The 24,601-nt window shown below is 38.2% G+C and overlaps 1 protein-coding gene across 2 annotated transcripts in view; it reads right to left on the reverse strand.

Annotated features, from left to right (window-relative positions):
- GRIA3 (glutamate receptor, ionotropic, AMPA 3) overlaps nucleotides 1–24,601 on the reverse strand; it is a 285,940-nt gene that overhangs the window by 144,871 nt on the left and 116,468 nt on the right. For both annotated transcript variants that reach the window (XM_012664833.1, XM_012664832.1), the window contains one exon: nucleotides 12,775–12,962. In XM_012664833.1, the coding sequence (XP_012520287.1) occupies nucleotides 12,775–12,962 (188 nt within the window). The remainder of the gene's footprint in view (nucleotides 1–12,774; nucleotides 12,963–24,601) is intronic.

The following is a 24,601-nucleotide window of genomic DNA, read 5'->3' on the forward strand; positions in this document are numbered from 1 at the left end:
TAAAACATTCATTAATGTTTACAAGCCAATATTTCTAACCCATAGGACTTTGTCAATCTCTCAGTGCCCGCAAAGGCTTAACTGGGGTGTTTGCAGTATAAATCATACAAAGTAAGAGGCATCAGGGTGCTTTCTTCCCATGCCAACTGAAACTTATTCATTGCCTGTGGAGGGATAAAATAGCTATATGGTTAATATTTCCTTTTTCTCCATTTTTTTTCAAGCATGAAACAAAGTTTATTGAGGAAGGAAAAGATAGGTTTACAGACCAAGAGCAAGATAAAGGTTCACAGAGAAAGAGCCAGATACATTCACCATAGACGAAGAGAACCCCAATTATAACAAGAGGGCCTCTTTCCATTTTTTTTAAAGAACAGATCTGAGATCTCACTTGATTTAAGTGATGGGATTAACTCAAAACAAAGGGGATATTTGTGTCAGTTTTATTGTTCCGTTTGAACTGGTTCATATTTTTATAATTTTGGAATAAAATACCAGCCTTAATCCTAAAATGCTGGTGTTAATGGGTAGGAGAGAAGGTCTTGACTTAATAAATCCTTACTGCAATCTGCTATATGTTGGATCCAAACAGAGTATAACAGTGGACATAGCTATAATGAGAAACTTATGATAGACTCGTGATGAACAAACAAATCTCAGTTAATCAGAATTCAACTGCTAGAAGCCCTTAATTAATAGGAATTTTCCCCAGGTATTTTCCAGAAGGGCTGATGTGATATTTACTTATATATACATATATGGCACGGCTTTAATCAACCAGAAACTCCTATTAATTGGGGACATTTGTTGTTCTGTGCTCTAGGAATAGAAGTAAATTATAAACTTCTAGGTTGTGTCCTGGCCTTAGGGCATATTATCTTAATCTCCCCATCATCTCTGTCTCTAAGTCTCAGCAAAGCTTACTGATGCTGAGGTTTGCAAAAGTCTCAGTCAGCTAAGAAACATTCAGTGATGGTCAGTAGCCTGGCAATCTAAGAAAGCAGGAAAGTTGATTCATACATTTTTAGATACTTATCATATTCTGCCTTCTAGAATTATTGAATTGCCTTATCTCCCTACTAGATTGCAAGCTTCTTCAGCAGGGAAGATGTGTCCTTTTCACCTCACCATATCTAGCACTGGGTATAGCAAAATGGATTGGGACTCAATTAATATTTCTTGAATTGAATTTCCTACCTTGTTTTTCACAGCTCTGGGCATCATAGCCTGTTGGAACTGGAAAAGACCATCATATTCAACACATTCATTTTATAGTTTAGGAAATGGAGATGCAGAGAGATTAACTTTTTGAAGTCATATAGCTTGTGGCTAGAACTCAGGTCTCCTGCCTCAAGGCTTCTGTACCATGCTTTATAAAGCCCCAGGGTGTCTTCATTCATCCCAAGGACTCTCATGAAGTTCCCTAATGAAAATTAATTTGAATTTGTGTTGATTTTTTAAAATAAAACCCCAAATCTCACAGGATATAATCAAGCAAATAATGAGGCAATAAATTTTAAAAAATGGGGGGAGGGAACTCTTGGTTGAGTAGGAACATTTCCTTTTTGACACTAAAGCTTCTATCATCTGAAATAAACCAGAGTCTTGCTGTTTCGAAGTAATGATCTTGAATGAGTTTTTTCTCTTTATTTTCCCAGAGGGGATTTGCTTCTAAACAGTCACAGAGCCAGTCTAGCCAGTCTAGTGTGAAGTATGACCAGAGAATCAGGCTATCTTTTTTAATAAGCCGAAGATAAAATTCCTAAATATAGAATACTGATGTCTGTTACTAACTCATAGGATAAATATCTTTGCATTTTAGGCAACAAGTTTATTTAAGTCTGCCAGTGAATGTCAAAGTCACCTAACATGTTAAAAGCCTTTTCTGCAAGTACAGAGTCCCACTTAGGGCCTGGCGGACATTAGGTTGGATTTAGGAGAAACCATGTTTGCAATGAGCATCTTTCAGAAATTAAACCATATGTTTTCCTTATGGGACACTGTTCTGTAGTTCTGGGGTGCATTTTTGCTTCAAAATATTTTTCAAGCAGTCCAATAAATGTTAAGTAATAGCATCAAATCACCATGTCATTAGGTTAAGAAATAGAGACCAATGGGCACCATGATTGGCTAGGTAAAAAAAAGGGGCCCTGAGAAGGAAGAATAAAGCAGCCAATTTATAGAGAGAAGCCTGGAATGGTTTGAGGTGGAGAAAGAAAAGGAACAACCTAGTAAGATACCCTAAGAGATGACAGAAGGCCAATGGGTATGTTTGGCAATGCATTGGCCTACATCTGGAAGCTTGCCCAATAGGAGATTGAGGAGCAGGGAAAGCAAAAAGGAATGGGGTCTCTTCTTTTATATATGCGCCTTAACATGCACCTGGAAGAAGAGGATGGAGAAACATTACAGGTACTAGAAACAATATGACTTTACATTTTATGATTAATTTAGTCATGTGCAAAAATAAGCTCCAGGATTTTCTAATTCCCCCCAGCACTTACATATCTAACCTTTGTTATATTATTTTGCATTTGTCAAGATGCTGCTCTCTAACTTGACTCATATGGCTAAGGGCTATTAAAATTTTTTTTAAAAGACAGAAGTTTTATTTCTCCCAATAGTGTCTAGTATAGTACTCTGAACATAAGCCCTTGTGTGATGCTTAACCTCAGAACAGATGGCTGGCCCTTGTCTGGGACATTTTTGATGTAAATTACAATGCCCATTCTAGAAGTCTGATTCCATTTGCCTTTCTTCTTCTTTATGACTTGCCTCCTGAATATGCAATGATTTCGTAGCTAGCTAAGCAATGACTCATCCACTCCAAGAGGTCTCCTTCTGTACAGCCCTTGTTTCTCTTATGGAGGCATGGCCTCGGATTGCCCTTTGAAATCCAGGTAATAACATCTGTCAAATCCTTTACCTGTCTTTGCCTATTGAAGATTTGGGAAGATTTCTCACCTAGCTCATCAGTAGACACAGACTGGTAAATGAATGGCGTCCTGCTTTGGTTCAAGGTGGCTCCAGTGTAGCTGTATTTTCTCTTGTCTAGTACCCAGCCCACCATATAATTTTAATGTCACAGAGGACACAGATCTAAGTGTGAGGTAGAGAACCACTACTATATGGTGGTGGAAGAATGTTTTAACTTTCAGCTTATAACATGTCTCTGAAAGGAGGTCTTTAGAAGAACTTTGGAATTCTAAGTATAGAGAATCTTTCCTAGACAAACTCTAGTGTTGAAAAGAATCTGACCAGACATAGTGCTTCAGGGTAAGTTGTTGCAGCAGGAGTTGAAAGGAGGAAGAAAAACTTGAGTAATTCACTTCCCTATCCCTGTTCCTCCAGACCTATAATTTATCCTACTCATGCCCCCAACCATCTTCTTTTTCAGACTTTGAGTAGGGTAAAAGGAAATATCTATGGAATAAAGCAAAAGATATGAGGGTATCAAGAAGGTTTCCAAGCACAGCCTGAACCCACTCCTGAGACATAGGAGAAATAGGATAAGGTCTTCCGAAAGAGTGGTGGAAGCATCACTCTCTATCCCTGTTCCACCAGATACTTGATTAATACTTTTCATAGCATTTAAACTAGTCAGGAAGAGATTCTACTACAACGAAAAAGCACCCTTCTCAACCCTGCCTCGCTAAGCCAATATCATGATAGACGATTGGAAGAGCTGCATTTACACTGAACGAGACTAAAAAGTTCAGAAAAACCTACTCCCTAGAAATATACTCGACATTTTGAAAGGGACATTTATGTTTTTAGCCCATGAGAGATATGGGTGAATAGGAGAAGGCTCATCCCTAATATTTTTGGGGCCTGTGACAAGAATACAAATGGAGGATCACATACCACATATCTAAATGTTAAAAAATCTTAAAACAAAGGAATGCCCTGGCCTGGCCTGCATATACACCTAGGGCCTTGAAGTCCACTCCTGAAAAAGACCTAAAAGCTAAAGGACTCAGGCTCCCCCCAAGGCCAGCCTTACTACCTGTGGGGTGCACGAATCTGCTGGGGCAGGGCAGGGTGGAAGCTAGGCCCAGGGCTCAGACCTCCTGGGTGGTGACCGGACCCTCTGGGATGGGTCGGACCTGTCAAGCTCTCCTAGAAGCCACAGGCAGTAAGTTCCCCTCTCCTATAGCGCACTTTTCTGACTTGGGCTTGCCTGGCAATTCTCGGTGCCTTCCAAAGTTACATCATTCAAGTAGCACAGAGGGAATGAGTGCAGCTATCCACAGAAACGTATCTGCCAAGATCTTCTACTTTGAGTGATTTGGGGATCTTTTCTCTTGTTTTCTATGGTGCAAGTTGTCATTTTCCCCACTGCCCCTACCCTGACCACTGTCCCCCACCCCCCGATGCCCTGTGCTTGTGTACTCTGCTCTGGGACACCCAGTTTCAGTTTCGTGTCCCTCTGTGTTTCCTCCCTGATGCTCACCTAGCTACTAACCTTTCAAAAACCACTCGAGACCAAAAGAAAAAAAAAAGTCTTTGTGTTTCCGTATTTGTGGTATAAGAAGTGTCTAAGGCATGGAGCTCAAGGCAGTGGCCCCTCCCATCTGGGTCTACGGGTGATGCTGGGTGGGAGGGAGGAGCATGCCCCTTGGAGTACTGCTACTCAAGTCTAATGGCCCAGAAAAACTAAGCACTCACCCCAAGTTCATAAGAACATGAGCATTTATGCTTCCCTACAACCAGTTCTATTTTATACTTGGTTTTCTGGGGGTTAATTGGGAGAAGAGGAGGTGTACCTACCTGACTTTGCCAGTTACATTCAGGTTACTCCCTAGCAAGAGGAGGGGGAAATGAGCAACACCAAGGGCAGTAAGACAATGGAGATTGTGGTTCTTTACCTAAGAAAAAATGCACTCAGATGGGAATGCTAATTGTAAGTATTAATATATATCACTCTGAGAAAGTGCCCTTCACGGTATATTTCTACTGTTGTGGGGCCCATTCCATAGTTATGTTGTTTGGGCACCATAAGTAAATGAACCTGTTTGCCATAAATGAGCACTTCACCAAAGGGTAGGTGTAAGGGGCCTATTTTCAATTCTATGTGTTAATGGGATATGGCTCCTCACGAAGTGGAGAAAATATCTGTGAAATGCTTGTGGCATAGACAAAGCCACTGAAGCCTCATCAGGATGCTTAATTCTTATAACGTCTGGTTGAATCTGCTCCGACTTAAAAACTCAGTCAGAGATGCAAGGCCAACTAGCACAGTGACTAATGGTATCTGGAATCAGACTTCCTAGGTTCAAATTCCAGCTCCACCAATTATTAGCTGTATCACCTCTAAGTCTCAATTTCCTCATCTGTAAAATGGAAATAATATTTCCATCTAGCCTACAGGATTAACTCACATGAGATATATAAATACACATATTAATACATATACATATGTTGCTTAACATAGTCTCTGGAACCTAGTAAGCACTTAATACATACCTATTGGTTATTAAAATGCCCAGTTAGCGTATGTGGTTCAAGGTTTTAGTGCCTTTAATTATTTTACATGATGTTGAAAAATCTAGTTAGTCCTCAAATAGTCCTTGAGCTTATTGATCAACATGTGTTACCCAATGTTATATGAGAGAAAAAAACAGAGGTCTTCTAACATGCTAAACTCGTATTAGTGAGACCTGAACATAGCCCAAGTCTCAGACTTTGCTCTCGTGATATGACCTTAGATTGCACTGATATTGGAAAAGCCATGAGGACACTGTTGTTTAGCAGCAGTTCTTAAAGAACTTACTTTCATAGGCACAGAAACTCACCACCCAAGAGCAAATAGCTATGGTTATCAGTTATTGAGTGTCTACTGGATGCCAAGCACTGTACCAGGTGCTGTCTACATATTATCTTATTTAATCCTCACAACAACCATGAAAGGAGGGTAGTGGAACAGTCTTTTCAGCTGAGAAAATTGAGTCCCAAAGCAATTGTCACTTCTCCCGATGTCACACTACAGGGAAGTGAAGGAGCTCGGATTTGCAGTCATGTCTATTTGAATCCAAAGCTTGTGTTTACTCAACTATACCACAAACAAAATACTCCAAAAAGAAGGGATGCTAACCCAAACTGTCTTATGGAGTGGTAAGTCAGCTAAATATGCTATAAGGAGCATTGAGGCTAAGGGTTGGGATAAAAGGAGATCAACAAAGGGTAAAGATGAATTGGACAGTACCACAATCTGCTGAGTGAGGATGAGGCAGGGAGCAGGCATGTAGCTGAAACATTTTTGCTTCACTCGTCCAGGGTCTAGCTGTAGGCAACAACGCTCTAGTGACAACAATTGCTAGACATAATTTGGAGTGTGAGCACCAACTCCTTTGTGTTGTAGCCTCATGCTTTAGAAGGGCCCCTAATGTTGTTCATCTTGCCTAAATTGTTATCTTTAGAAACCTGACTTACTAACTTGGTGTTTCATTGTTTTAAAACCATTGTCTTTGAAGTGACAGTCAGGTTTTCTGAAATGAAAGGGACCTCAGGGATTGACCTACTTCACGCCTCTGTCCTTAAGAAGCACTAATCTCACATCATCCATGATGAGGTGATTTTAGCCTGGAATATCTCAAGGGGAAATCATATGTTCTACAATTTTCCTGAGTAGAACATTGAAACATTGCTTTGGCCCCCGCTAACTTAACACATGCTATAATTTAGCCAGAGGATTTGCTAAAATTTACCTTTGATTTATCTATGGAAAAAATTAAAACATGGTAAAGACGGAAGGATGCGGAATATGTAAATCTTTTTAAGGGGATAGTCTTTTAGATATCTATTTGGATAGACAAGTTAGGAAATACCCTTATCTATTAATTAAAATAAGTCCTCTATAAAGATATTTACTTGTGAACACACGGGATTATCTTGGAGTGCTTGTTATTCTTGAAAACAATCTTAAAAATATTCTAGATCTGACCTTTCACTAATTCAGTATGGCCGCACCTTCATATAGGCAGTACTGGTGAGATTTTGCTTTCTTCCAGTGTCCTCTCTCCTTTATAAGGAGTCCTTTCTAATGCTGACTCTCTCTCTAGTCTAGTTAAGCTCATTTGCTCCGGTGCTGTGCTTAGGCATGCAGAACAGTTGGTCAGTACCCTCTTTATGATGACACTGTATACTTGAGGGTGGTGATTAAACTGCCTCCTGGCTCTCTTTCACCATGCTAAACAACCCCAACTCATTTAGCCTTTCCTCGCAGGCGCTATTTTCTAATGCTTTAATCATTTTTCGCTGCTCTTCTTTAGATCATCTCTAATTGCTTTGCAACTGTTTTAAAATGTAACTTGATGAACAGGCCAAACCCAGAATTTGGCATTGGCTAAATATTTATTTAATGAGTGACTTAGAAATTAAGGGAGGTGGTGCATTGTAGGGACAAGAGCACTGGACAAGGAGTCAGAATATTGGAGTTTTGTCCTTGTTCTGCCACTCACTAGGATTAAGCAGAGAGCTACACTTGGACAAGTCATTTAAATGTCTCTGAGCCTCAATTTATCACCTGTAAATTTGGGATAAACACATCTGCCCTGCCTGCCTCCCACAGTGAGGCTCAAATGACATAATCTGTGTGAAAACACTTTGTTTTGGCATCAAAGCATTATACAAACAATATGTGTCAGGCACCTTTCTAAATGCTTTGCAAAGATCAACTCATCAAGGTATAGTTATCATTCTCATTTTACTATGAGGAAATGGAGGCACAGAGAATTAAGTAACTTGGCCCAGGTCACATAGCTAGTAAACGACAGAATCCATGCAGACCTGCTCCAGAGTCCATGCTCTGAAATGCTGTGTTATGCTACCTCTCTGAATAGACACTAAAGGCCCAACAAAACCATATCATTTTATGGTGCCTGATGTTCAAAAGCAGTCCATAGGTATATACTACTGGAGTGGAGGATCTATTCAGTTATGAATAGATAACTCTCTGAGAGGCAATCTTTTAAAAAATTAATGTTTAGATTGGCAATTGGATTAAGGCAGTTGTCCGACAGTGAGGAGAACCTCATGAGCACAATATGGTAATAGGAATGCTATACTGGGTCAGGCCAATGGTTCATTCACCCTAGTACACCAAAACCTTTTTATAGAAAGTGCTCTCTCAAGATCTAAATATTTCTAAATATTCTTTATGAGCTCCAACAATCCTTCATGGTTTCATCTGTCTCTACCCTTTTCTATGTTAATTCTTTTTTTTAAGCTTAGCAACTAATCGTTTTTTAAAATATTTTATTTTTAACTGTTATGGATACATAATAGTTGTATGTATTTATAGGGTACATGTGATGTTTTGATACAGGCATACAATGTGAATTAATCAAATCAGGGTAATTGGGATATCCATCACCTCAGGCATTTATCATTTCTTTGTGTTAAAAATATTCAAATTCCACTCTTTTAGTTATTTTAAAGTATATTCTTATTGTTGATTGTAATCATTTTGTTATGCTATTAAATACTGTTCATGCCAACTATCTAATTGTATTTTTGCACCCATTAACCATCCCCATTTTATATCCTCCTCTCCACTACCCTTCACAGCCTCTGGCAACCATCATTCTACTCTCTGTCTTCACGAGATCAATTGTTTTTAATATTTACCTTCAATATATGAGTGAGAACATGTGAGATTTGTCTTTCTGTACTTGCCTTATTTCACTTAATGTAATGTCTTCTAGTTCCACCCATGTTGTTGCAAATGGCAGGATTTCATTCTTTTTATGGCTATATAATATTCCATTGTGTATATGTACCACAATTTCTTTATTCATTCATCCATTGATGGACATTTAGGTTGATTCCAAATCTTGGCTATTGTGCATGGTGCTGCAATAAACATGGGAGTGCAAATATCTTTTCGATATACTGATTTCCCTTCTTTTGGATATATACCTAGCAGTGGGATTGCTGGGTCATATGGTAGTTCTATTTTTAGTTTTCTGAGGAACCTCCATACTGTTCTCCATAGCAGTTGCACTAATTTACATTCCCACCAACAGTGTATGAGGGTTCCCCTTTCTCCATATACTCAGCAGCATTCATTATTGCCTGTCTTTTTGAATAAAAGCCATTTTAACTGGGGCAAGATGATATCTCATTGTAGTTTTGATTTGCATTTCTCTGATGACTAACGATGTTGAGCATTTTTTCATATACCTGTTGGCCATTTGTATGTCTTCTTTTGAGAAATGTCTATTCAGGTCCTTTGCCCATTTTTAATTGGATTATTAAATTTTTTCCTATGGAGTAGTTAGAGCTCCTTAATCCACACATGAACTTATCTTTGACAAAGGTGTCAAGAATATACAGTGGGGAAAGGACAGTCTTTTCAATAAATGGTGCTGGGAAAACTGGATATCCATATGCAGAAGAATGAAACTAAATTCTTATCTCTTGCCATATGCAAAAATCAAATCAAAATGGATTAAAAACTTAAATCTAAGACCTGAAACTATGAAACTACTAAAAGAAAACACTGGGGAAATGTTTTAAGACATTGTTCTGGGCAAGGACCTCTTGAGTAATACCCTAAAGCACAGGCAACCAAAGCAAAATTGGACAAAAAGGATTGCATCAAGCTTCTGTACAGCAAAGGAAACAATCAACAAAGTGAAGAGACAACCCACAGAATGGCAGAAAATATTTGCAAACTACCCTTTTGACAAGGGATTAATATCTATGTTAACTCTTACAGCTGTGAATTTGGAATGCTTCTCTTTAGATGAACTGTTAAAGAGAGATACTAAAGATGGATTAGTACCTAATTGAGTATTTTTTCCTACTGCAATCTGAAGGGTTGAAAGAGTTAAAAAAAGAGCTTTGAAATGAAATGTTAGAAGTATTTTAATTTACCTTATAAGTGTTTGAACATTCATAGGGAAAATCAAAACTTATATCATGAAATGGGGAGGTTATGCTATATAACACTATATTGAAGACCTGCTTATATTTGAAAAATGTCACCATTCTGTGTTATTTTCATTAACACCCACTGGATATAAAGTACAATATGAACTTACTTTATGCCAAAATCTGATCTATAGGAAATAGTGCTATAGTGGTTTAACAGACTCTTCTATCTCAGATAGCAGTATGAAGCATCGTTTTGTGGGAGTCTATAGAAGCTTTCTTCCATGAAAATAATCTCAAAGTTGAATACACTCTTGGGGGATGAGAGATCTCTTGGGACAACTTGATATTGTTTGAGTTATAAATGTTATCATCCTAACCAGGATATGTATAGTGAATTATGATGTTTGTCAAAAAAAATTAGGAACCAATGAGAAAAGTGATGTCTCTGTATCTTAGTATTGAATTTCTTTTTTAAAAATGTTTTCTCCAAAGAAATATCATGTTGAATTTTTTGCTTAATTTAAATAATTTGTTTAATGAGAAATTTGTTTTTATATGTAGAAATAAATTATGGCAAATTCACGGTATCATTGGAATAGGCTTAAGCAGAGAGTCATCATCTTAAACCTTCGGGAAAATGTGTAGTTTAATCATAATCCCATCTCATGTAGCTGCAGGCACTCTTTTGCCTCTGGATGGAAACATAGCAAAATTGCAGTGGAACTTACTGAAATGTGCTTCTTCATTATCCATCCATCTAACACTATATGCCAGGTGCTCTGTTGGACGCCTGAGATATTAATATAACAGTGAACAAGATAAACCTGGTCCCTACCTCATAGAACTTGTAACCTAGTAGGAACACCTTAAATGGTAGGACAAACAGTCATGAGTTGATGGTTTTATGACAATTTTTTGAAAGAGGGAAAAAGTAAATGAAATTAACTCTTTATCCTTACCTAGATGTTGCTAAAACTTTTCTTTGAAAAATGTTTTCTGAAAAAATGTGTAGAAAGTATTTTGAAGGATACTGTGAATGTGCATATAGAAGAAAGGAAGATAAAGAAGACAGACATGAAAAGAAAGAACAGAATTTTTGAAGAACGCTGGTTTAGTTTTCCTGAAAGTGTCTAGTAATAATGATTAATTTTTTCTATTGCATTTTGTGCCTTTCAAAGCAATTATGTCAACCATGTGAGGTAGAGCAAATTTTATTTTCTCTATTATGTAGATAAGAAAACTGAGGCATAGATATTTAAATGCCCAAGATCCCACAACTGTATAGAATTCAGAGCTCTACCCACCATTTTTTCTATCACACGATGCTGAAAATCTCAGACCCAGTATAAGGTTCTATAAAATCTAAAAGGCTTAACAGAATATAAGATATCCAAGAAGCCAAAGTCACTCATAGAAAAGAAAGAAAACAAAGTATGACAAGAAGGATGTTCCTCTGCTTTGGGCTATTAAGTAGGTCACCCACTAAAAGGCTATTTTGGTATAAAATTTTAGAGGGCATGTAGTACATACACCAACATCACTGACCTGATTCTTCACTTTCAAGATCTAAGAAAATCAAAGGAAGTTTTTTTGTGAGTGGGGGGAAGGGGCAGGTGGATCATTTGTATAGCTCAAGAGAATGATGTTAGTTGGGAAACTTGATTTAACCAGGCTAGTGCTCTAGATTTTCTGTGAGGTATCATTCACCAAATGTGATGCTGTTCTGAACAAGTGAACAGCTTTGTATTTCTACGCTGCGGAGTCAGCAATTTCCCTTCCTTCCTTCCTATCCTCCCTCCCTCCCTCCTTTCCCCTTCCCTACCTTCCCTTTTCTCACCTATTTTTTTTTGGCATTCTCTTCTTATGGAGGCATAGCTGACAAATTATTAATATTTAATTTGCTATAAAACAGCCCTCCCAGGCAATAGCTGCTCAATATAATTTCAATCTCTAAAGCTGTTTTGGCCCCAGGTACACTGGGATTGAATTAGAATGGAAATGTTTCCCATACAGTTTTGTTTATGGCAGCATGGGTACTTTGTTGTTAACTGGCAAATTGAAACTTTTAAGGAAAATAATAAACTTTCACCACATTTCAGTTTGACTCTACCACAAACGGAGTATCCATCTGGCTTAGGGTGAAACATTTCTTCTAATATTTTTTAGTCTTAAATTTAAATATACAAGCTTAATAATGAATACACTTTGGCCCACTGAATTATATTTTTCCCCTTAGTCTTATTCTTTTTCACTTTACTCACATCTTTAAAACCATGAACATTTTTTCTCATATGCCATCTTATTTTAAAAATAGTCTTAAATTTCTCTCTCTCTTTCTCTCCCCCCATCCCCGCCTCCTTCCCTCTCTGTCTCTCCCTCTCTCTGGAACCAGGAAACCAGAAGGATAATCTGCAAAAATATAGTAAAATTCAAACTTGGTGCGTACTTCCCTGACACTCTGCCTATCAAGAATGGATGGTGATCTTTACAAGGGTCTGAGGGTCTGGAAATAGTACATATTCCAACAACGAGTCTCCTGAAACAAAAACCCTACCCTTCTGCTCTGCCTAATCCCTTGTCTGTTCCCTGTTGGGAAGAAAGTATAGGAAAGGAAGGGGATTACTTTGAAATAGTCAGCTATCTATGAAACAGAGGTGTGTTTATCTGATAGGCAGCATTAAATTGCAGCGACTTCCAGATTAATCACGCTATGCAATTTTCAACAGCTTAGATTTTCTTTTCTTTTCTTTTTTTTCTTGCAGCTACCGGGGAGGAAAAAAGGATTAGAGAGACTATCAAAAACTGTTGGCTACTTAATTTATTAGCAGATATGGGAACTGCCTCAGGTTGATAATTTAACATGTTGGCTGGGGGTAAAATAAATTTCGAACGTACCTGTTCCAAAATTGTGTTAATCCTTTCGACTTCGCAGTCAATCAAGTATCGCTTTTCCTGCCTCCTGTCCATTTCTTCAATGATGCGCCTGAATTCTTGGACATCCTTTATGTTTCCCACAGACCTTGCTGTCACTTGCCAGTTGTTTTGCACTGCTGCTTCCATAATTGCTTGGAGGATGGAAAATCCTGAAGGAAGGAAAAACAGCCACAGTGATTTTTTTTTCTTTCAAAAGTCTTTCTGTAGCTGTGAACAATTCTGCTGAGTTTCTATTCACAGTCCATTGAGTCCCTTTGAACCTTATCCTTTATGGAGAGCAGGCTTCCTCATAACCTCATTCTTAACCTTCCAGACAGCTGGCACCTTCATTTTGTTTTAAAGGAAAGAAGATTCTACAACCTGTGGCACCAGGCACCAAGCCTCTACTTAAGAAATCACAGCTGAATTTTAGTACTTAATTATTTTTATTGACATACATTATCAAAATATGTATGGAGTGAATGCCAAGAACTTCTTACATCTGATTGCATTTTTTCCTACTGCAGTTGAAGCTAAATTCCTTCATCTTCCGCATAGGCACTCTGCAGAACTAGAAATAACATTAGCAGTGATAGAACCTCATTCTAATATGGCTGTTCTTTACATGGATGCGATGATCCAACAAAGCAAATTATGTCTCCCAAGTAAAATAACTTTATGAAAACCTGGCGAAGATAGTCTATAATAAAGATATCATACTTGTTCACTGATCACAGCATTATGAAAAAGTTCAATCATATTAAGTCTTCGTAAGTTCTTCCCCTTTCTCAATTAAATTTACCAGGAATTCCTGGTTCCTTTTTTAGCTAATTTACATCAGACAATAATTAGCTACTAACACACTGGATCTATGGTGAATGAGAAAGAGAGAAAAGATCTGATGCTTGAGTTTTGGGTAAGCTTTCTGGAGTTAGGGTTTAAGAAGTTGGGAAGAGCAGTATACCATAATGATTTTCTAGGTACTGGTCTTTTAGAGTATTCATGTTTCTAATAGCATATCATGTCTACAGTTTTGCTTCTGGTAGGAATCCATTTCTGAATATAATTTCATTATGTATAGACATCATTTTATTGGGATATTTTCAAAAGCAGCTCCCTTCTTCTCATAAATTTAAATAGTTTTTCATTTACATTCAAGTAATGACCAATGGAAATGGGTGTTAGGGATGATTTGGGAAGCCAAAGTGATCTGTGGCATAGCAATTTGATCACTGGAGGAGTAGAGAACAGAGGAAGATTGTGCTGCCCTTTGAACACTCCAAGTTCTGTGCTGTCTTGGGCTCACCCTGTAGTGTAAGCAGGTTATGGTTTGGAATCTTCTTCACTGTACCATAGAAAATGGTATTGACATTTGGAGAGCACGCTTCAGGGAGATGACAGCGGTGACTCAGCTGGTCATTATGATTCCTTTGTGTGCTGGGTGTATGCAGGAAGAAGATCACAAATGAAACCCAAGCACTTGGTAATTTCCAAATGAGCAATTTCAGCACAGGAGCTCAAAATTACAGATCAGAGTAAATTACCGTTGCTTTAAATGTTAATTCTTACTCTTTTTAAATCAACCACGCATATTTATTTCTGAGATTTACATTTTTGTGTGGGTTTTCGATGTACTCTCTGCTTCAGTGGGAGTTGAGGGCACATGGTAGGCCAAGGCATAGGATTAAGAAATAAACGTAGAAAGAAAAAGATTAAAGCATTTGAAACTCTTCCAGTGTACAATAAGTCCTCATTATTTTGAACCTCACTAATTAAGAATTTATGAAAATTCAAAAAGGACTGGGTTGAATTTTACTTCTGTACTATTTATGAAGAATGTATTGACTGAATAACAATGCTAATGAAATTAGATAGGGAGTCTCTAATATATTTAAAGTAAACTTTTAAAAGTCCCTTTAGCAAAATACAGGAGTCAAAATCTTCCTTCTTGTAATCTCTATTCATTGGTCCTATTCCACCATTTTGGATGACACAGAAAAAGCTTAGTAACTTTTCCATGTGACAGTCCTTCATATTTTTGAAGGCTGTTGGCATGTCTCCTCTTAACCTTCTTTTCTTCAGGTTAAAGATGTCTCAATCCTTCAACTGTTACTTTTATGACATGATGACAAGTCCCCTCACTGTTCTGTCTCTCTCCTATGCATATTTGTCAATATTTTATTGATCCTGATAATTCAGATGTGATCTGACCAGTGTGGATGACAACAAGATTATTGCTTGCTTTGATGTGGTTGTTATTTTAGCTGTCTAGAATTGCAAATATTTTTTAAATAGCCAAATTATATTGATAATTTCTGTCAAGCTTGGATTCAACCAAAACATGCCAGTTCTTTCCACAAAACCATTGCTCTGTAACAACTCGCCATCCATGTACCAAGATTCATTCCATTCTAACCTGCTTTTATCTCCCTTTCTTTAATTCCTCACCTCATTCCTGTCCTCATTTCTCCCCTGTTTTCACATCCTTTCAAATCTGGAAAATGGTCTCACCCACTTATTCAGTACTCTCATTGTTCCCTACTCAAGGCAACTGTGCCTGTCTATTCCTTTGCTGGACACACCCTACCACGTGTAGACCTTTTTGGATGATCCTCTTCCCCCCATGAAACTTCCTTTACTGACGTCTCATTAATTTCTCCGGAGATGAGTTGTTTTAAATTCAAGGTGAATTAATTGCAAGCAATGGAGAACTGGTTTAAAGAACTGTATCACAAACATTTAAAAATTCAAAATAAAACAGGATAAACAAATTATAGAACACACATGTGGAATACTATGCTGTTGTTAAAAAGATATCTCAATCTGTATATACTAACAGGGAATGACTTCTGCAATATATGTAATATATTATGTAATAGATTGTAATAGAAAAAGCTGCAAAACAGCATTTATGGTGTAATTCTATTACGTGTATAGAAAAAATTTGAAGGAATTGGTACAGTTATCTCTGAGGTATAGGATTACCAAGAACTTCTACTTTCACTGCCATTTATTTATGTAACATTTGTCTCTTTTATAAGAAGCAGGTATTATATTGTATAAGCATAAAAACAATAAAGATTTAAAAGTACAACTCATGATGTCTTCTCAGAGCATAAGCTCCTGAAAGACATGGATGACAGATGAGTGCTTCTACTGCCACACATGAGAGGCCTCTTATTAAACACTGATTTTATAAATCTTTTTATACTTTTGTTCTTTGAAATATGTGAATATATTACCTATTCAGAAATTAAGTAGAAAAAGCACACTGATTTTTAATGAGGGTGTGTCTGGGGCCTTCTGGGCTATGAGCTTTGCTCATATTTTTTGAGTGAGTCAGTACTGTAGCTTAACACTGCAGTGTCTTTCACCATGTAAAGTTTCTCTGTGTCTGCCTGAGCGCGTGGCTGTGTACTATAGAACCCTGGGGGTAATGGTCACCTCAGTTCAGTACATGTCACTGAACAACACAAGAAAAGCTTTTATTTGTTTTCATACCTAATTTATTGTAGTTTGCCTGTTCTATGTTGCAGCTGACCAAAGAGAGTAAATATGAGCTTGAGGGAGAAAAGAAGAGAAACGTTTGACTTGGGAGGCAGAGCAAATGCAGGCATTAATGTTTGCAGGAGGGGAAGTACATAACAAAGCCTTGTAAAAATAAGCCTGCTGTTTTAGAAGCTTCAGAATTGTCATCCACTCTGTGTGAGCTGTAGCATGCCTAACTTTGCAACAACGAAAGCTACTTTTATTTGAGCAGCAAATTCTCTCATCCTGATTCTGGATCACTGTTGCTGCCTACCTTGTTTTTCTTCCTCATTTTAAAGAATGGGAGTTACCATATAGGTAAAAGAATGAATGTTAGATTGTCATCTGCATTCAACCAAGATAACATAGGTTGCGGCAAGGAGTGGCAAGGAAATCATGGACGAAGAAGTGGGCTGCAGCTATGACCATTTTAATCTACTGTACTGGTTGTTTGGCTACTCTTGGCAAACAAGGAGATCATTTGGGTAAAGGGTAGTGTGGTGGACACTGTGCTATACCTCCCAGATCCTCCTTCAGCACCAAAGGACTTATTCTTTCAGCTGCTGGGAAAATTGTGACTTAGGGTTATGCCCCCTTCTTTGGGCAGCCTGCATCCAATGACTGATTGCCACAGAGTATAAGGGCACCACCCCCTTACCCCCAATGAAAAAACTCTAAAGGTGAGTCATACCAGCTTCAGAACTCTCTGAAGGGTAGTCTGAGGCTTTGTTATGACTGCACCACAGCCCATCTTCTCCTTCTTCCCAAACCCACATCCTCCTCTTCCTCCCACAAGTGTTGATAAGGAGAGTACTCTCCAATAAACTCCTTCCATGTGAATCTCCATCTCAGATTCTGCTCCCAGAGGACTCAATCTGTGGCTATGAGCTTCACCTCATGACAGATACAAAAAGATCTGAAACCTACAATTGTCAAAATCATTTTCACAGAGGGAAGAAGGCTAGGATTTTGTTCAACGTGTAAACAAATGAAAAACCACTTGATGCTGAGCACATTTAGTATTTGATCCGAAAACACAGAAGAACAGTAAATAGGATATTGACATGTACAAGTTTGTAATGAAGACACCCAGGAAAATATAATCAACGATAATCTTCTTCTTCTACTTTGCATCTTCCAGCAGGGGCTATCACCACCTGTTGTCACTCATGAACCTGTACCAGATCTCTCAGAGCCACAACATCTGTGCTTCTGACATGGTCTCTAGCAGTCCCCAAAATGATGAGGAATCTGTGATATTGATGAATGGGCTTCACAAGTGTTGACATTTGTAGCAATTTGTGCCTGGCTGGAATTCTCAGAGGGTTTGCCACAAGGCCCCGAAAGGCTTTATTTACTGACTCTCTGGAAATGTTCTAGAGAGGCAAGTTGGTCATTAGCAGAGGGTAATTCAATATTTGTCCAGTGACCTGTTCTAGAAACTGCCTTTTCAATATTTTCAGGTTCAAACAGAGAGGCTCAAAGTGGCCCATGAAAATTCTTGTGGCCTGCAATTATCAGATGCAGAATCATAGCATTACAGGCTAGTACTCTTACAGGTGACTCAGAGAAGTGGGATACAATTTTAAAGCGGTGTAACCCTTTTTTTCAAATGACATTTTTATGAAAGTCCAATATCTGAAATAGATAACAATGGAGCTTCTACAGTTTGGGAGTGGTGGTTAGAGAGGGGAAGCGACTTGCCCAAGATCACACAGCTAGAGTCAGAAGCAAGACAGAATCTAAGCAAGCAGTGCCAGAGCTAAGGTGAGGCAGATGAAGCACCGAGGGTACAAAATTCAAGAACGCATTTTCTCAGAGTCACGCAAATGCGATCTCGCTTGCCTCACCCTGGTCTTGGCCCTGTACACAAGTCTCTTGACTTTCAATTTAGTGTTCCTTTAAGTACATCGTGTCCAGCTTATTTTATAGGTATTATTTTAGGATGACCCTTGGCAACAGTGTGAAGTGGACAGAGCTTGACTCTTCGTGGGCCCTTTTATCTTCTCTTTTTGATGCCACACAAGATCCTGATGTCCCCTGTCTACCCAGTACCTCAACTAGGCCTATCACCACCAATCCCAGCTTTTTCCTTCTTCTTTCCCCACATCAAAACTTCCTTGTCCCATGCCTGATTCTTTCAGCACCCTGCTCTTTCCCAGGCGCCAGCACAAGAATGGCTAATGACTTAATATATTACCCTTTCAGCTAACACAGTTGCAATTTAGCAGTAACCTCAACACAAGTGAATTTGGAAGGTGAAAAAAGGGAATATCGAGCATTGTTTTGGGGTCTGCCCATCTTATGGGGTCATTCAGATGATGAAGCTGAAAGTCAGTGATGTGCCTTATGATCTTATAGCATCTAACAGATGAACAGCTGGTAGGTAGCTTGTAGGGGGTCTCAGGGGCCAGTAGAGTGGGAAGGCAATAGTGAGAAAGATCCCCAGAAGGTCAGTGTCCATCCTACCTATGATACTCAACTGAATTCAGCTGAAGAAAGCATTGTTCTCTTTTTCTGTATCTTTACCTACCTCTGTGGTTTTCCATGCTGGTTATACATCATAGTCACCTTGGGAGCTATAAAATATCTGAGAGTGATTCCTGGACTTCGCTTTGTTTTATTTTAAGGTCTCTGGTGAATTCTCATGTATAGCCAGAGTTGAGAATCACTGACCTATTCTCAGGGCTACCCAATACAAATATGGCATATGCAAGCAGGCTTGTTTCCTGAGGTATTCTTCATGACCAGCAGAAAGGTTCTGGATGAAGAAGGCATGGTTCAAGAAAGACTATATATCACCTAGACATCAGCAAACAAAGACACGGAAGCAAGAAGGGAGGGCTTAGGCCAGGGTTACGAATTGTCTTTTCCTGCAGTAGATGAGGAATCTAGGAACACTGAGTACAGTATGTGGGAAGCAGACCCTCAGGTACTCAAAGCACTATACAAATGTCTTTCTTCTTTGAGGTAGCATCTGTGTTTTTCTCTCTAAGTATAGAATTAATAAGTGCTCATTTTGGGCATTTGGAAAAACACAAAAAGTGTAAAATAAAATAAAAAGTATGAGTGACTCTATCCCTTGTTACATTATATTTTATATAAATATATTTCACACTTTTTATTTTAGCAAAATGGATTGTACTATAGTCATGCATCACTGAACGATGGGGTTATGTTCTGAGAAATGTATCATTAGGTGATTTCATCATTGCGCAAAATCATAGAATGTATTTACACAAACCTAGATGGGACAGCCTGCTACACAGCCAGGCTATATGGTCTAGCCTATTACTCTTAGGCTACAAACCTGTACAGCATGTTATTGTACTGAATACCGTAGGCAATTGTAATATGATGGTAAGTATTTGTGTATCTAAACATATCTAGCATACAAAAGGTACAGTAAAATATGGTATTATAATCTTATGGGACCATAGTTGTATACGTGGTTCGTGATTGATCCTTATGTGGTGTTTGACTGTATTTATAACTGCCTTTAAAAAATCCAGCATTATATCATGAGCATTTTCTTATTAAATGTTTTTAAACATGATTTTTAATGTGACATAGTATTCCATCCTTTAGACGTACTGTAATTTATTTAACCATTCTTTGACATGAACATTTCAATTGTTTCCAATCTCTCCCTATTATGAATAATGCCATGATGACAACACTCACACAATATCTTTAATTATTTCCATAGGATAAATGACTCAAAGTAGGGATATGTGGCCAAACATTTATGGAAATTTTTAAAGCTCTTGATACAAATTGCCAAATTGCCCTCCAGAAAGGTTGTCCCACTTTGTATTCCCATCAGCAGCAGAATATGAGAGTACTTGTCTCTCTGCCCCCCTTGCCAGCACTGAATAATATATTTGTACATTTGATAAGTGAATACAAAGGATTTCCTTTTTTTGTTGGCATTTATTTATCAGTAAAGTTAGTGACTTTTACATTTTTTGTACAAGTTTATCCCTTATTTTGAGTATTGCCTGTTTATTTCCTTTGTCTAAATTTCTAGCAATGTTAATATCTTTCTTATTGATTTATAAGAGCCTTTATGTATTGTTATTAAGTGTCTGTAATATATGCCATATATATTTTAATCCAGTTTATTTGACTGTTTATGATATATTTTTATGAACAGATGTTTAGCATTTTTATGAAATTAATATTCTAGTTCATCAAAAAAATCATGTGAGATGGAAAGAGGCAAATGAAAATTGCTCTTCTGCTGTTATTCTAGTGCTCACCTGGACTTTAAACCCAAACCTTATGCAAACCACTCTCTCCGTTTCTTGCAACTTTTTTGGTCTCCACTGAATTTCAAATAAATTTCCCTTGCATATTGTGGCAAAATCAGAGAGTGAGGAATATAGAAATAGAGAGTGAAACTGGTTTCTGAGAAAGAAGTAAAGAATGGGAAAATAGAGGCAGAGGAAAGAGAGAGATGATGAGCCCAATCTAGTTATTTCATGTTATGTTTTGCCATATCTAAGAAACCTGAACTCAGAGCTAATACTTTAGGATATGATTATACATATTACAAAGTATATGAATACATTATTCATATTAAGTGAATACATTATCCATATTATGTGAATACATTATCCATATTACAAAGTATACTTTCCTTTAAAAGTAATTCGTGAAAAGATTCCCGTAGCACATTTGAAGCTACATTTGAGGTTTTGTTGTTGTTTGTTTTTGTTTTAACTTGATTTAAACACTTTTGGTTTCCATCAAACCAATACAATAATTGTCTAAATTTGAGATGATAATGCAGAAACTGTTCTGTATGTGACGAGCTTGAGATGGCAAGATCAGGACCCCTCCTGTGTTTACATATGGATGTCATTCTGTGAATTCTATGGAACGGGATGAAAACAAATATTCACCCACACTCAGACTTTAATTTACCCTTAGCAAATTAAGATTTCTTTGTGGCCTTCATTCCTCATAACTGTGTTTGTTTAAGTTTTTCTTTAATTAATAGCTGACCCTTTGCAAATCTTCTCTTCCTTGCAGCTACATTATTAATATGGGTCCTTGGTTAATTTGTGGAATCAGTAAACAGAAGGTGTCCCCAGTTTTTTTATTCTTTGTCCTTTTTTCTCTCCCGCAATACAAATCCTCCCTCAACTGAAATCAAACTCTTTATTTATACTAGACTGTACATAACTCATAACAGCTTCAACCGTGACAATCCCTATGAAGGATGTATGTTTTAAAATTAGAATCAAAGACTTAAAGGGGCAAGCTCGAATGGAGAAATTGTAGACAACAGTAAGTGATAGAGTATTGTTTGGCAACTTGAGGTACCCGGTATCCCAATATCTCACTTAAAGAGGCAAACTTGACTACTCATCAAGTTTAAGGTTGGCTTTGAAGCTGGCAGTGCATGTAGTCCTGCCTTTTCCATTTTTCTCTTTCATCCTATTCTTCATTATGAACTTTGTCTCCCTGCTGGTGAATTATGTATCTTCATTCTCCTCACCATAAGCCAAGAAAATATGCCCAAATAGATATGTCAGTTTTGTTGAGTGAAAGTAAACTTGCTTTGCATTGTCAGCTGAAAAGAAATTTAGAAGACCATCTGGAGTAGATTTGCTTAACATCTGGGAAAAGCAGAATAGGCAAGTCTTTGATCCTCAACCACACAAGATCTTATATAAAAAATAAAAACAACTAAAAGCAACTGAGGTTTGGATTAAAGTGGATACTATAACATATGTGCATAATTCCTTCATGTTTCTGTTTGGTATCCAGATAATCATTCTTGGATAGACTGCTTGCAATGCAAACTCAGAGAGGGCAGGAGTCATTGCAAAGCTGTTCTGTGGACTGTTGAGCACTTAATAGACATCATGTGATAATTGATCATGCCCATTAAGAGGGTTTCTTACATAACATTTCCTCACTTGGCTTCTTAATCCCTTTGATATCAGTAATTTCCAGCTCTGATCATGTGACTGAGTCTCCTAGCCATGCAAGTCGTGAGTGGCCTGGGTGTTAGCAGGCATTTTATGGGTAGCTGGGGGAGAAACCTGATTATAGATCTCAACCAGAGAATGCACTTGCCACCTAGTTGGGTGGCACTGGCGGGGAGGCCTTGTGCATGATTAAAAAGGGGCCCCACTTACAGGTTGGCAGAAGGACTACAACCAATCATCCACAGTACATCTTCCTCTAAGGTCCGATTTATTCCAAGTGGAACCTAGTGACTGCAAATAAGAAGATGACCACCCACCTAGCCACCCTCTCCTCCAGCAGAGGATGAACTTTGATGAGGTTCCCAGAAGTGAGTATATTGTACATTGAATATCCACATCCCGGACTTCGCTTTGCACACCGTAGTTCACATAGTGACCTGTGCCTATGGAGTAGTAAAGTAAACTGACTCAGGCAGGACTTGAGCTCAGAAAATATGTATTTGGGTCCCAGTAAGCAAAAGGCTTCTCATCAGGAAAGTCACTTATCCGGGAATATTCCTCAGCATTTTCAGTTTTTAGAAAGCAAGGCCAAGACAAACCTCTTAACGTTTCTGAGCTTTTGGGGTGAGGGATGAATGATGGCTACCAGTGAGAAGGAAAGAAGGGGAGGAAGCAGGGGTGAATTTATGCCAAAGATGAAGGGGATCTCGATCTGAGTGCAAAGGACTGTGGCTTATTCTGCCTGCTGTGCCTGCCAGGAGTGCTGAGACTTCTTGATCCTAATACTGTTGGAGGGCTGTCAAAGGTAATATTAAGGGCAAGCTCTTGCCTAGAGGATACAGAGGAGCTGAAGATACAGTCCTGAGGACGATAGAGAACAAGCTTTTCCCTTGAGGAAAAAAAGTTCACTTTGACTTAATACTGTGGTCTAAAACCTGCTTGGGAAACACCCAAAATGGGATGTACAAAACTCACAAGGTACATAAGTATTTTCAAGTGCCCGCCACTCCCATCATACTGAAACAAGCCCCACATAAAAACACCCCTAAGATCAACTCACTTTGATTAGTTGTTTACTTTCAACTTAGTTTTTCCAATGAGCATGACAGTGGATTTAGCAGTATGGAAGAGGGTTACAGGCTAATGTTCCCCAGGCTTTGGGCCCTGGAAAGAGTGGCTGAATCTTGCCTGAGCTGCAGAGAAGTCAGGCTGTCTAAGGTGACCATAGTTCTTCCAAGTCTCTTAGAATTCTCACATATGAGAGCGAGGATTAGTGATGGCCCCAATCTCTTCGTTGTACAAATTGAGAAACTGAAGCCCAGAGAGGGAAAACGATTTATCCAATGATAGATCCCAACTTGACCACGACCACAATCCTTGTCTTGTTTTAACTTTTAATATTAATGTAAAATGATGTTTCCATAGTGTTTTCTGAATAAAGATTTGTTTTGATATAGAATAAAAGTGAAAATCCAACAGGAATATCATGATAGATATATACCTTGCAACTTTGTCTATAAGACTTCTGTGACTTCCTTAAGGGCTCCACTCTTTCTTTCAATACTTTTCATTAAGGAGCCAGAGAGCCCATAGACAAGTTTGTATATTAAAGGATACCTTCCTCCTCCAATCTAGCTGGGACTCCCCTTTGGTAGTAGGGCCCCCTCTAATCTATGCAGGCTTTGAAGCCTATGGCTTGGCTCATCCTGTTTATTCACATCAATTCTCCTGCGAGGCACAGCCTGTTCTAGCATCTTCAACCTCTAGTGATTTACTTTGGCTACCCCTACACACCTGGAAAACTTTACTCCCATCCCACAAACCTCTCATTCATTAAGACTCAGCTCAAAATACATACCACTGAACAGATCATCTGATTGAGATGGTGGGAAATGAAGGTCCTGAGCTCTCACATCCATCATTAGCCTGAAAATCTTAGGCTACAGAGGGTGACCACTATCTCTAATGAGTTCTAGCTGAATGTCAAGTTTAAATCATTGTTTGGATAAGAGATTTGTTTTTCATATTATGATGAATAAGTTTTTCACTCTCATCTCTCAGATTTTAAATTGAACTACTTTTCCTTGTACTGTTGAGGTTGGGGCAGGGGTAGAAACTAACATCTACAGAGTGCCTATTTTAGACTAGGTATTGTACTAAAAATTTATACACATTATCACATTTAATTCTCTCAACAACCCTAAATAGTAGGTAGTTATCTCCAATTAACAAATAAGGAAATTTAGCCTCAGAGAGGAATATGTTGGTGAATGAAAGCACCTAACTAGTCTGATTTCCAAGTTCACACTCTTCTCCTTTCCCCTTATCAGTGATTGAAA

Source organism: Propithecus coquereli, unplaced genomic scaffold (genome assembly GCF_000956105.1).
Source record: "Propithecus coquereli isolate 6110/MARCELLA unplaced genomic scaffold, Pcoq_1.0 Scaffold92, whole genome shotgun sequence".
In the NCBI taxonomy this organism is placed as follows: domain Eukaryota; kingdom Metazoa; phylum Chordata; class Mammalia; order Primates; family Indriidae; genus Propithecus; species Propithecus coquereli.